At 49.8% G+C, this 14,419-nt stretch overlaps 1 protein-coding gene across 4 annotated transcripts in view; it reads right to left on the bottom strand.

Moving 5' to 3' along the window:
* The window catches only part of MGRN1 (mahogunin ring finger 1), a 56,348-nt gene that overhangs the window by 38,610 nt on the left and 3,319 nt on the right, over positions 1 to 14,419 (bottom strand). For all 4 annotated transcript variants that reach the window (XM_019660318.1, XM_019660320.1, XM_019660321.1 and 1 more), the window contains exon 2: positions 783 to 901. In XM_019660318.1, coding sequence (XP_019515863.1) covers positions 783 to 901 — 119 coding nt within the window. The remainder of the gene's footprint in view (positions 1 to 782; positions 902 to 14,419) is intronic.

Raw genomic sequence — 14,419 nt, 5'->3', positions numbered from 1 at the left:
AAAAAATCAAGATATTGTGTCAATCAGCTGCTCTGAAGCTAAAACAGCCCCGGAGCCCCGGGTCCAGGGGATCCCCCATTCCAGGCCCAGGGAGGCCCCAGAACTCAGCAGCCTTAGGGGACAGAATCCAGTGTCTGCTGACAGGACCTGCGCCTTTCCCCTCGGCCACACTGGGGATCTAACACCTCACTCAGCATCCCCTCTCAAAAACCCTTTCTCACCCCCTTCTCTCTTTTTAGTCCCTATCCATTAAACATTCTCTTCTTTACTATCTGCACCCCCCCCAGGGAACAGGGCAGGATCTGTCCTCTGCTCCCTGCACCCCTGGAAGGGTCCCAGTCACGACGCAAGTGCCAAATGGGCATTGAATGAATGGACAGCAGTGCATGAACATGCCTCCTCTGGTGACTGGGTGACTGGTGAAAGCGACTTGCAGAAAATGTTCACCAGCCATCTGAATTTCTCCTTTGGATCGCATCTCTTGACCACATGGAACATGGATGTTCTCTTTCTCTTTTTAAAGAAAGTCATCCAAGAGGCCTGGGATCAAAACCATAACCTTCTATAACCCCACAGCCCGGATGCACCAGGTTCAGCAGCAGCTGCTCTGTCCCCCAGTGACCCACCCTTGGCCGCCCGGCCTCTAAGGGGCCATCACCAAGCAAGATCATGTCCACACGTTCAGCTGGTGGCTCTGCCCTGTTTGGGTCATGCCCATTCATCTTTGCACCTGAGACACAGATGGATGAGGGCAAGAGCTACCCAGCCCCGTCGAGACCCACCTGGACCGGGCGATTGCCCAGGAAGTTGAGATCCATGTTCTCGCCAAAGAGGTAACCTTCAGGGTGGGGGGTGTCGAATTTCTCACCTCCCATGAAAAAGTGCGAAGCAAAGTAGTTTCCTGGTTTAAAACAAAAACAAAAACAGTTGTAGATTAAGGCTTGAAACAACCCAGTGGGAACATCTGATGGCCAGAGAGGCTCGGCCCTGAGAAAAGGCCCTGTTCACAGAGAAGCCAGCACAGGCCGTCCCTCCGGCTCTCGCTCTAGACACAGGCCTCAGCCCTTCCACCCGGCCCATTCCACCTCTGTACCTGCCCCACACCCTTCCCTCTCCCAGACCTCTCCTCCCTGCTCAGGGACTCATCCAGTCCTCAATTCCAACATCACTTCCTTCTGTAGCAGGTTGAGTTGTGTCCCCCACATAGATATGTCCCAGTCCTAACCTACCGTACCTGTGGCCTTATTCGACAATAGGGTCTTTGCAGATGTAATCAAGTTAAGAGGAGGTCAGACTACACTGGGGTGAGCCCTAAATCCAGTGACCAGTCTTCACAAGAGAAAGAGGGAGGTTTGGACACGGAGACACACAGGGAAGAAGGAAGTGCGACAGCGGAGGCAGAGATTGCAGTGATGTAGCTACAAGCCCGTGAACAACTGGAGCCACCAGAACCTGGAAGAAGCAAGTAAGGATCCTCCCCCACAGCCCGCAGAAGGAACCAACCCTGTCGATATCTTGATTTTGGACTTCAGCTTCCAGAACTGTGAGACTAAATTCTGTTGTTTTAAGCCACCCAATTCATAGCACTTTGTTACAACAGCCCTAGCAGACTATTACACGTTCCCTGGTCCCAGCTAAGTCAGTTCCCCACTCCCAAATCTGAGCCTCAAGTACTTTTTTTTTACCTCGGCACTGACCACAGTTACTATTTCATTCATATCTGACTCCCCCGTGAGGACTGAGGCTGGAACTGGTCTGGATGGAAGGTTGGGAAAAGGCAGAATCAGGCATGGAAGCCAGGCCGTCCCTGCAAGGCCTTCAAGGTAAGGGACAGGTCCCTGGCTCCGAACCTCCTGCTCCAACCTCCTGGGGACCCTCAAGGCCCAACCACATCATATCCCACAAGTTCCCAGAATTTCCTCTCCATAGGCAGAAAATGGGTGAGGCAGCCCTCCTCCAAGAAAACCATGGTTCTCACCTCCTGGTATTCATTTCTCTGGGTAGACTCTTCCTACCTACACTGAATAGGCCTGACCTGTGTAACCAGCAGGATACTGTGGAAAGGGTGGAGCGAGGCTCCTGAGGCTCTGGGGGAAACCGGCCTCCATGTTGTCAGGACACTCAGCCAGCCCTATGGAGAGGTCCACATGGTGAGGAACTGAGGCCTCCAACCACCAGCCCGGCATCAACTTGCCAGCCTTGGGGGGAGTTACTCGGTAAGCAGATCCTGCAGCCCAGCTGACAGCTTGACTGCAACCTCATGGGAGACCCTGAGCCAGAACCATCAGCTAAGCCACTCCCCGATTCCTGACCCACAGAAACTGTGAGGTAATATGCACTTATTGTTATAAAGAGCTAAAATTTTAATTTGTTACTGGGCAAAAGATAATTAATTGTGGACCGTTAACGCAGATTTGCGTCTATATATTTAAATGCCCCGTCCTCGATGTGTTAACACAACAGGCTTCCCTCTTCTTTCTCCTCTCTGGGCTCCTGATCCTAACATGTTTCTGTGGCCACCACCCTGGTCAAAGTCCCAGCATTTCCTGCCTGGATTACTGTAACCCACTCCACTGGTCTCCCCACTCTCACCTAGCCCCAAAGCCTGTTTCCCACATCCCACTGCTCGCAAACTTCGGAAGACCTCCTAATCACACCAGAATAAGTCCTCAGCTCCTCCCCATGGCCTGCAAGGTCCTATACAGTGCAGACCCTGCCAACCCCATTCATACCCCAGGGCCTCTGCACTTGCTGTTTCGTCTGCTCATGAAGTTCTTCCCCAAGAATTCTGCCTTGACCCTTCACCTCATGTTTCCTTCTCAGCAAGCCCTTTTCTGATCATTCCTTTTTAAATTTACAACCTCCACCCCTCTACCCTATTTGCTGACCAACCTCCCCCATTCCCCTTCTCTGCTTTATTCCTCTCCAGAGTACTTTTTACGACCTGATGTACTATACACAGGAGGCCCCCACATCTCAGTACAGTTTTAAGATTTACTAACTTCAGAGATATAAATGCTATAAAAACTAAAACCTCTGGGTTAAGAGGCAGTGGATGAGTATTACTTTTTTTTTGGCTTTAACTGTATTTTATATATTTTCTACAATTCACCTGTATTACTTTAAAACAAGAAAAGTTATTTTTAAAAGATTGGAGACATGGGTCAAGGATGTGTGTTGCAGCAGTGGTTGTAATATCACAAAACTGGAACCATGTTCTGGAAAAACCACTGAATTGTACACTCTAAAAGGGTGGGTTTGATAGTAGGAATTATATTGCAATAAAGCTGTTACTAGGAGCTCGAGGGACTTACTTGATCAAGCTGTCAGCTGGTAAATGATAAACAATTTTTTAGGTATTAGATCTTTATGTGATCTTTGTGTTTTTTTGCAAATAATAAAATTACATGCTATTGCTACGTCAAACCCGTTGATTCCCATCTACTGATTTACTCATATATGAACAAGGTTTCTCAACTTAAAATGAAAAACAGAAGTAGAACTGATGTTCACGTGTCTCATTCCAGCAGTAGGATATGTTCAATGTGAGTACATGAATTAACTGGGAGGAAAAGGAACCCATCCAGTTAAGAGGTACATGTTCAATGTTTTTCAGTATTTGTTATTTATAAAAACTAATATTTGTGTTTTTTGATCAACTGGGTATTTGTAATGCTGATCCAAATCAGAAGAAAAACCCTCACTTTTAAAATTCTCGGGCCGGCTGAGTGGCGCATTGGTTAAGAGCTGGCTTAGGACGCCAGAGGGCCCCGGTTCGGATCCCACATATGAGGGCCAGTGACACTGCCCTCCACAGCTAAGATGCTGAACAACAGCTTAACCTGGAGCTGGGCTGCCGTGAGTCGCCAGTGAAGGCGTAGGCTGCAGCCCCTGCTGCAGTGGGTTGCCATGGGCTACCGTGTGTAGCCAGCAGCCAGGGTGAGTGGCCAGCGTGAGTGGCCAGCAGACAGCATGAGCGGCCAGCAGCCGCAGTGAACACCTGTAAGTAGGTGAACCTGGAAAACAAAGAGGTGAACAGCCACTGAAACAAAGAATGGGAGCCCCTTCCTGGGAGTCTTCCCAGCATTCCCTGTCTTCCCTTGCACACGGCCCCGTCTTCCCTTGCACACGGCCCCATTTTCCCTTGCACACGGCCCCATTTTCACTTGCACACGGCCCCATCTTCCCTTGCACACAGCCCCATTTTCCCTTGCACACGGCCCCATTTTCACTTGCACATGGCAGGTGCAGGACACATGTTCATCATCTTCCACAGATGAGGAAAATCACAGCCACGAGCTATGTGATGACCGGAGGAGGTGGGTAGGTGCTGTCCCTTCCTCACGGGCCACAGAGTGAGCCAAGTGGACTTATGGGGTTCTCTTGTGCTTTGTCCATTCTGCTTTCAAATGTGTGTGTAGTACACATGTGTGCAATGGCCATGGTTTACAACAGAAAAATAGAAGATTCTAAATTACTTAAATTAACCAACCCTTCCGAGGAAGGCACGAGGCCAAGCAAAGGTCTCCAGGGAATCAGAGTGAAGGCAAAACACAGATCAGCAGGGAGCACAGAGGAATTCGACTAAATGAAGGGTCTCAAAGGATCCACACCAAACTGCTGGTGGGAACCTCTGAGGAGGTGGGGAGAGGGTTAGGAAGAGTAAAGTGGGGATCTCCACATTCTTCCCAAAAACATCTGCACTGCTTGAATCCTTAGCTACAGAGATTATTTTTTTAACCCAACTTTATCAAGAGACCAGGGTTAGGGACCCTGCTACAGATTGAATGTCTGTGCCCCACCCCATTCACATGTTGAAAACCTAACCCCCAATGTGATGATATTTGGAATTGAGGTCTTTGAGGGGTGATTAGGTCATGAGGATGGAGCTCTCATAAATGGGACCCGCATCTCACCATGACCCACAGTGGAGCAGGGCTGTGCGTCTTGGTCTCAGGATGCCTGTGTCCCCGTGGCACCTGAGGGCAGCTTGCCTGGGGAACGTGGGTTCCAAGTGCCTGACTTGGTGTCCTTTCCAAGGATTCTTGGTAACCCAGCCTTCCTCCTCATACCCCAGACGCTCCAGCCCCATGACAATGCTATTTTCAATGAAGGACATTACCACACCTTGACCTAAGGGCTGGGCGCCCACGTACCACTCTGCCAACTAGTGATTTGGCTGCATGCTGCCCACCTTGCCTCGTACCCCCTTTCTGGCACATTTACCAGGATCCCAGAGCTTTCTCCATTCCCTCTGGCCCAATGGGCGGCTCCCACTTTTCAACTGTGAGATGAGGCTTCCCATGACCTCCCTGCTGGCCATCAGCTCCCTCTCCAGCAAATCCTATTTTTCCTTGTCTGTTGGCTGGTTTACACTCTGTCCCTCCTTGCCAAGACCAGGGTCATATGTTTGTTCACTGTCCCATACCCCCAGTGGCCACCATTATAGCCTGCACACAGTAGGAGCTCGAGAAAAATCCACCAAATAAATTAAGGTAGATGACACTATTCTTACTATCTGACAGTCAAAGAAATAGAGGCACAGAGAGGCCAAGTAACCTGCTCAAGCCACATACCAGTGACAGGTGGCATCCTCCCTGAAAACCCATGCTGACCCAAGAGCCCACACTGCATTCTCAACCATGCCACTCCAATATGTGTTCTTTCAATACCACCAAGCAAATAATTCTCCAATTCTCAGCAGACGCCAACGGGGTGGCCTACAAATTTAGCTAAATTCTTCCACTATCTACCTGCAGATAGCATCAGATCCCACAGGTTAAGGGCTTGGTCCCACACGACTGCCCCTCCCACTCAGATGCCAATCATAAGTCCAGATTATCACCTGTGCTTCTGACCAACGGGCAGAGGGTCCCATGACTTCCTCCTCAGGTTTGTTAGTTTGCCAGAGCATCTCACAGAACTCAGGAGAACAGCTCACTCACCAGATTACCAGTTTATCACAAAAGGACACAGCCCAGCAACAGCCAAATGAAACAGGCACAGGGCGAGGTGTGGGGAACGGATGCAGAGCTTCCATGCTCTCTGTGTGCCACCCGCCCAGAACCTCGAGGTGCTCACCAGCCTAAAAGCTCTCCAAGAAGGCCCCTTGGACTTCTGTGGAGGCTACACTGCATAGGCATAATTGATTCAATCATTGGCCTTAGGTGATCATCTCAAACTCCAGCCCTCCAATCACATGGTTTGCTCCCTTGACAACCAGACCCCATTCTCAGGCACGTTCCAAAAATCACCTCATTGACATAAACTCAGGTGTGCTTGAAAGGGGTTTGTTATAAATATCAATAAACACCCATTTCATTTGGGGGTGACCAGTTAGCTCAGTTGGTTAGAGTGTGGTGCTGATAACACCAAGGTTGCTGGGTCAATCCCCTCATGGGCCACTGTGAGCTGCGCCCTCCCTAAGAGTCAACTATGCCATTGTAGCATGAAAGCAATGTGTAACCAATGACCATGACTGTTTCCTGACAAAATATAAAAAAATAATAACAACACACCCTTTTCACTTTTATCATTCATCACTTAGGAAATTTCAGGGGTTTTAGAAGCTCTGTGCTAGAAAAGGATAAAGACCAAATATATGCTTTATAGTATAAATTACGATATCCCTGCCAGGTAAACCATGGCATTAATAAAGACACCCTCCACTCTCCCCTCCTGAGAATCACAACTGGCCCTGGAACCTGGGACACTGGTGTGGATTTCACTCAGCTGCCTTATCATCATTCTTACTCCAGTGGAAAGGCGAGAAGGCGTCTGTAAAGGCTGGGAACAGTACACTGATTCCACAGGCTGAAAAACTTTCTCATTCTGTAACAGGTTCCCGGTTACCAGCTTTCTGAAATGTGCTGCCACTAAGCCCCCGCTGGGCCTGATCAGCTGAAGGTCAGAACATCACAGGCCCTGCAGAGTGCAGATCTCAGGGTAGCATCCAGGCCCTGGAGAGCAGTCCGCCAAGTGTGAGGCCAGCAGCCCCACAGCCTGTGAGCCTGCTTCCAGCCAGTCAGAGAAAAGAGACTGACCCCAGGGGGTCCCACTGACCTCTAATGTCCCTGCTCATGGACTCCCCCTAGGCCAAAGTCATGCATGTGCACAGAATAGCACTTCTCTGCTTGCCACACGCAGGCCGGTGGCTTGGTGCCCCTAATCTCCCTGGGCCTCGGTGTCCTCATCTGTAACCTGGGAGGCCTCAGTGAAGTACACTGGAGGCAGACTGGAGATAAGGGAAAGCTCAGGATGACATAAGGATAAAAGGAGTCAATTATGGGGCCGGCTGAATGGCGCATTGGTTGGGAGTTGGCTTGGGACGCCAGCTCTGAGCAGCAGGGCCCTGGTTCGGATCCCACATGAGGGCCAGTGACGCTGCGCCCTCTACAGCTAAGACGATGAACAACAGCTCAACCTGGAGCTGGGCTGCCGTGAGTCGCTAGCGATGGTGTAGGCTGCAGTGGGGCTGGCCGGCAGTGGGCATGAGCTTTCACGAGCTGCCCTGAGCCGTCGTGAGCGGCCGTCCAAAGGCCAGCGGGCAACTGCCTCACCCAGGAAGAGCACAATGATAATACCAACATGGGAGAGTGAAGCGACATCCTCCACAACTAGACTGAAGAACAAAAGGACAGCAACTTGTCTGTTCCCCTTCCCACATTCCCCAACACTGTTCCCCTCCCCCAATTCCCCAATAAAATCTTTAGGGAAAAAAAAAAGGAGTCAATTATGCAAAGGAGCCTTGCACAGATGAAAAGGCACCTGGTTAACAAAGACACCTGATAAACGTGTTTCCCAGCCTCCCTCCAGTGTGAACACCCTACTTACTACAGCGGGACCATCTTAAAAGCTCTCAGCCCCCAGCAAAGAGGGAAGACTAAGCGAAGATTCTGAGTTCACGGAGTTCCCCAAAATTGTTGTAGCTGCCTTTTTTTGGGGGTAAGAAGTCCTCCCCATCTTATACCCCTTTTCTGGAAACAGACTCCACCAACCGCACAGGGGTAGGCCTCAGCTACCACCAGAGCACACAGTTCCCACCCCCTGGACACAGCCGGCTGGGCCAACAATCAGATTCTCTCGCCCATGGAACTGGGTTGGGGGTCACAGGACTTGGTCCTTGAGGCCCTGGTGGGCAGCAGTTGGCCTTACGCGGGTCACAGCAGCATCACGCTGAGATCAGAGCAGAACGGGGCTCTACATTCTGAGTTTCCACTTCTTGGTTTCCCCACCCTTGGGTTCCAGGGGACCATACCCCCTGCCTTTCAATTTCTTGCCTAAACTAGTTTCTATAAATGCCACAGTGATGGCCAATTTCCAAAGAATTCAAAATGTAATAAAAAGCACTTAAGAAAGAACTCCTGCAAATCAGGGAGAAAAAAGAGACAATCTAATATTAAAAGTATGCCAAAGATGTCACCAGACCCTTCACAAAAGGAGGATGAGAGATGAATGGCAATCTACATATGGCAAGGTGCCCAACCCCTTTGGTCATCAGGCAAAAGTAAATTACAACTACAACGAGCTATCCTTGGCAGCAAGTAAAACACACATCCGTGACACTAGCCAGTGCTGGTAAGAATGCAGAGCAAACAGAACTCGCACCCTCGGCCGGTGGGGGTGCGAAGTGGTTCAACTGCTGCACAAAGCTGTAAAACCTGCTGACGCCCTCCCCACACACACACACCCGAGGGCCCCACCATCCACTCCCAGGTACAAAAATGAACCCAAAGAGGCAAGTAACTTAGTCAAAATCACAGTCAGGAAGGACAGTGGTGGCTGCCAGGGGCTAGGCGGGGGCAATGGAGAGTTAGCGTTTAATGGGGACAGAATTTCACAAGATGGAAAGAGTCATGGGGATGATGGTGGTGATGGCTGCACAACACTGTGAATGTATAGACCACCACTGAGCTGTGCGTTTAAAAATGGTTAAGATAGTGACTGCGTTATGTGTATTTTACCACAGTTAATAAACCTGAAAAAAACAAAAACCAGACCCAAAGATGTCAGACTCATGGACGCCAAAGCCAGTCACAAGTGTCTATGGCAGCGTTTTGCCTAAGACCCCAAACCAGAAACTACCCCAACGCCCCTCCACATGAACAGATGTACACACAGGTGCATCAGCAGACACTGGAATATCACATAGCAAAGAAAGGAAACCAACTACTGCTCCATGAACCGTGTCAGGGCCGCTCATCACCGAATGCGGAGGGAAAGAGTGTCTGGTTCCATTTACCTCAAGTTCAAAGACAGGCAAAACTCGCCTCCAGTGAGGTCAGCAGGGCTTTCTCAGGGGGGAAGGGGGTTGAGCAGGGGCTTCGGGGGGCTGCTACTATTCTATTTCTTCAACGCATTTACTTCCTGATCATTCACCAACCTGTATGCTTATGATTTGTACATTCTCTATGTGTTACTCTGATTTTAAATATATGTGTATACACACATTTTTTGTTTTCTTTTGAGATATTTTACTTCAAGAATAGTACCATCCAAATGGCATGCTGTACTTTAGTATTTAACTAAAGCCATTTAGTATGCCAGACACAATTCTTCAATTGAAACGACTCTATAAACTGGTATTATCTAATATACAAGGTTTAAGTCAAATTATGATTCATAGAAAGAATAGGGCAGGCAATCAATGCAAATGACACACACATTTAATAAAACACTTAACTGAGTACAAGTCCTTTCCATGCCCCCAAAACCTCCCCAGGGAGTCTGCTCACTCAGGGATTTCACAGTGACCATGAGATCCATGGAGCAGGAGATCTAGAGAGTAGAAAACTGCAGTTATCAGGAGAGAGGACAGCAGACCAGACGGGACGGAGCCAGCATTGCCCACCTTGGGAGGTCGGCCCAGGAGTGCCCAGGACCAAGGGGCGGGCACAAGCCAACAGGATGAAAGACCTGAGAAAATGGTGTTCTTTCTAACCAGCCTCAGACCGTCTTTTAGACACAGAAGTGGACAGATGGTCCAATGTCCGAGTTATTCCTCAAGCCTCTAGCTTCCTCACTTAGCTCTATGAGAAAGCAAGCCAAGTGATTTCTTGTTAGACAGCAAGTGGCCCCTCGCCCATGCTGGTCCACGATGTCGGCTTTTCTGCAAACAGCAGAGGGACAGGGTCTCACCCCTCCTCTGATCCTATCCTGGGAGCACAGGCAGGGCTGAGCCTGGTTCCTCCAGCTCTGTGCAGCCAGGCAGGGGCAGTTGTCAGAACAATTCTATAGTTAGTTACTGAGCCCTTGAGTCAGGCGCTGGAGAGGTGGTATATGTGACACCATCCACCCTTATTTTACGAGACAACACGAGGCTGCATGACATGCCCAGACACGCACATGGGCGATGCCAAATGGTACATGGCCCCAAGCGAACGTCTGGCCTGGGTAGCACTGGGTTTAGTAAGTGAGAGAGGTGGCAGTGGTTACTGCCCCATGAGGTCACACAGGAAGTGCAGGACATTCTCCAGGAAACTTCCAGGCCCACAGGAAAACACAAGCTGGCTGGGCCAGGACCAAGGCCTGGTACCACCCTGTCGCCTCACATGCAGTCGCAGAGTCTAAACTATTGTACAAGGGGCCTGAGGAACCAGAGGTTAACCTGGTGAGTCGGGGAGCCTGGCACCTGAGAGCAAGTGACTGGCTCAGGACTCGGAGTCTAGTGCTCCTCCCACCACACCCCGCCATGTTTGTGGAAGGGTGTGCTGTAAACACAGTAAAGGCCACCCCAACTGTGAGGAACACACACGCACACACGTAAGCACACCTTTCATCCTGGGTAGCCGGACCCTCAGAGTCACAGCCAACTATGGGATGGCAGTAGCCACCTTCGTGGCATGGGGTAAAAGGCCCCCTGGCCATCTGGCCAGACTAGCACCAGCTTGGGCTTTCTTCAACTGCAATGCCAGGCTGTGTGGGCCTGCGGAGAGCACAGTTTCAAAGGGCCGAGAAAGGCGTTGCTAGGTTTCAGCATGAAACGTATGGCGTGGCCAATGAGCAAGTTCAACAAAGCCAAGGAAGGCGAGGCTGGCAAGAGCTGATACAAACCCAGGTTATGTTAGAGTCAACGAGAAGTGACGCTTTCTCAACAATTCCCAGAGAAACTATGGAAAGTCCCCTGGCACATGCATGGAACCGAGTGAGGGGTGTGGGACATCAGACACAAACACGCAAAGCTCCAGGGTCTCAAAACCCCGAGGGAGGGCAGGTGACACTCCAACATCAAGACTCCACAAATCTCAGCCCCGAGGCCAAAGGGCCCAAGTGCCAATGGCAGGCTTCTAAACCCACGCCACCCTCTGCTTCTTCTTCAAGGAAACAGGTTCTCAGATACCTAGCACCCATGGCCAATTTAAAAGTCTTTTTGTTGCTGTTGTTTGCTTGTTGCTTTTACCTAAAATATAACAACTGAAACCCAGAAAATACAGCTTATGTATACAACTCTTATAACAATAAACTCCAAACAAAAGTGACACAAACAGGAGCACAGAACTAGTTCTTGTGTGAATGGCACAGGTAACACTTGGGGAAGGGGGATGTGTGCTCACAATGCCAGTGATGATGGGGCAGGTCTCTGAGCAGGGAGGAAACCCCATGTGCAGGTGGATCCCCGTCTCCCCAGCCCCATCCCACTTACACATGGGTCTCAGAGTAGCAGCTCACTCCCTGGGGAGAGTGATGGCCCACAGACCCAGATGCCCCTAGTGACAGAGGACACCCTTGGTGACACGGAACGTCCTCTCTCCTCTAGAACACCTGCCTTGGTTCTTTCCTTCAGGCACCAGATACATCATTGTTGGCAAGGCCCTACTGCGGGAAGGGCAAACCCAGCACCAGCGTGGAGCGGGTTCGCAGGCAGCATTCTCGAGCGGTTGTTTCCAGACTGCCCTTGACACAAAGGCACACACCGCAAGTCTCCCTGCACCCGCCTTGGGCCCCTCCATCGCAAGGGAGAGACCCAGGAATCTTCAGACCCCGCCTGACACCCCACAGATGAGATGCAGCCCAGGCTGAGCAGCTTGCACTTTAAGGAGATGGGGGTCACTTTCTGCAATAACGCTGTACAAGCATTTATTAAATGCCTACTGTGTGCCAGGCCCAGGTGCTGTGCCACAAAGGGTTCCATCTGATTTCTAGTTCCTCCGCCAAAGAGGACAAAAGTCTGGTGTGACAAGGACATGGCAAAGCTCCAATAAGATAACGAAGGTGAAGTGCTCTGAGAGTACACACACCTGGTACACAAAAGGTTTAGGTCTGGGCATATCCCCCCACTGCTCTGGGGCTGGTGGGTCACAGGGCTGATTGTCCTTCCTTCTGACACTTGTCTGAGGTGACCTGTCCCAGCATGACCTCCCTTAAACTCCAGGGCAGGGCAGGAGGCATCGCTCTGAGACACACAATTAACAGTAACAACAACAGAAGGAATAACTGTGGCAGCAGCTGCACATGGCCAGGCACTCTGTGTGGGTACCTACTGTGCTCCAGGCCCTCTTCCACTTATTGGACACAACCTTTTCCTCAAATCTAGGCTGTGGTGTCTTAACACCTGCTTTGACCCTTAGCTGGGGACCAGCCAGTTGTGTGAGGGGCAAGGGAGTGCAGAAATAAATTCTCACAGGCTGGCCGAGTGGCGCATTGTTTAAGAACTGGCTTGGAGGGCCGGCTGAGTGGCTCAGTTGGTTAAGAGCTCGCTCAAGAGTTTGAGCTCTGAGCAACAGTGGTTCGAGTCAGCCCGAGCTGAGCAGCCGTGAGCTGCCAACAGGTGGCGGGATGGCTCAGCTAAAAAAAAAAAAAAAAAAGAACTGGCTTGGGACGCCAGAGGACCCAGTTCGGATCCCACATATGAGGGCCAGTGACACTGCCCTCTACAGCTAAGATGCTGAACAACAGCTCAACCTGGAGCTGGGCTGCCGTGAGTCGCCGGCGATGGCGTAGGCTGCAGCCCCTGTGGCAGTGGGTTGCGATGGGCTACAGTGTGTAGCCAGCAGCCAGCGTGAGCGGCCAGCAGCCGCAGTGAACGGCCGTCCAGAAGCCGGCGACTGATCTGCCTCGCCTGGGAAGAGCGCAATGATGGTGCCAACTTGGGCCAGTGAAGCAACGTCCTTCACAACTAGACTGAAGAACAAAAGGACAGCAACTTGTCTGTTACCCTTCCCCCAATTCCCCAGCCCTGTTCCCATACCCCAATTCCCCAGTAAAAAAAAAAAAAAAAAAGAAATTCTCACATTTATGGTCAACTGGTTTTTGACAAAGGTGCAAAGGCAATTTGATGGGAAAAGAATGGTCTTTTCAACAAGTAATGCTGAAATAACTGAACATCCACATGCAAAATAATAACCATAGACCTCTACCTCAACCATACATGAAAAAAATAACTTCAAATGGATCACAGACCTAAATGTATGAGCTAAAACCATAAAACTTCTACGAAAAAAAAAGGAGAGAATCTTTGTGATTTTGGGCTAGGCAAAGATCTCTGCGATGTAACTGCAAAAACATTAACCTTTTAAAAAAACTGATAAATGAAACTTGACCAAGATTTAAAAATTTTGCTCCTCAAAAGACACCATTAAGGAAATGAAAAACAAAAAACAGAAAACAGAAAAAACAAGCCATAGGCTGGGAGAAAATATTTGCAAATCCCAGAGTTGATAAAGGAATTGTTTCACTGTATCTAGAATACATAAAGAAATGTTACAGCTCAATAAGAAAACAAATAATCCAATTTTTAAAAACTGAACAAGACAAAAACAGACATTTCTGTGTGTGTGTCTCTCTCTCTCTCTCACACACACTCACACACACACACACACACACACACGATGTTCAACATCATCAGTCATCAGGGAAATGTAAATCAAAGCCACAATGACTCCACTTCACACCCACTATGATGGCTATAATTAAAAAGGCAGGGGCCGACTGAGTGGCTCAGTTGGTTAAGAGTTGGCTTAAGAGTGCGAGCTCTGAGCAACAGGGCCGCCGGATCGATTCCCACATGGGCCAGTGATGCTGCGCCCGAGCTGAGCTGTTGCTGAGCTGCCAACAGGTGGCAGGATGGCTCAGCTGGTGTAACAACAAGATTGCCTGTTTGAGGGTGGGCTATGCCCACCCGCAACTAAGATTGAACACAGCACCTTGAGCTTAGAGAGCACGAGCTGCCGACAGGAAGCCAGATGGCAACTGGCACCCTCCACAATGAAGATTGAAGAACAACAACTTGGCTGGTCCCCTTCCCCAATTCCCCAACACTATTCCCTTCGCCCAATTCCCCAATTTAAAAAAAAAAAAAAAGGCAGACAACAAGAAGTGTTGTTGAGGATGTGGAGAAACTGGAACCCTCAAACACTGCTGGTGGGAATAAATGTAAAATGGAGCAGACACTATAGAAAACAGCCTGGCAGTTTCTCAAAAG

Source organism: Hipposideros armiger, unplaced genomic scaffold (genome assembly GCF_001890085.2).
Source record: "Hipposideros armiger isolate ML-2016 unplaced genomic scaffold, ASM189008v1 scaffold_315, whole genome shotgun sequence".
Lineage (NCBI taxonomy): Eukaryota > Metazoa > Chordata > Mammalia > Chiroptera > Hipposideridae > Hipposideros > Hipposideros armiger.
Note: the sequence above shows the minus strand (reverse complement) of the source record. Positions and strands in the feature narration are given on the sequence as shown.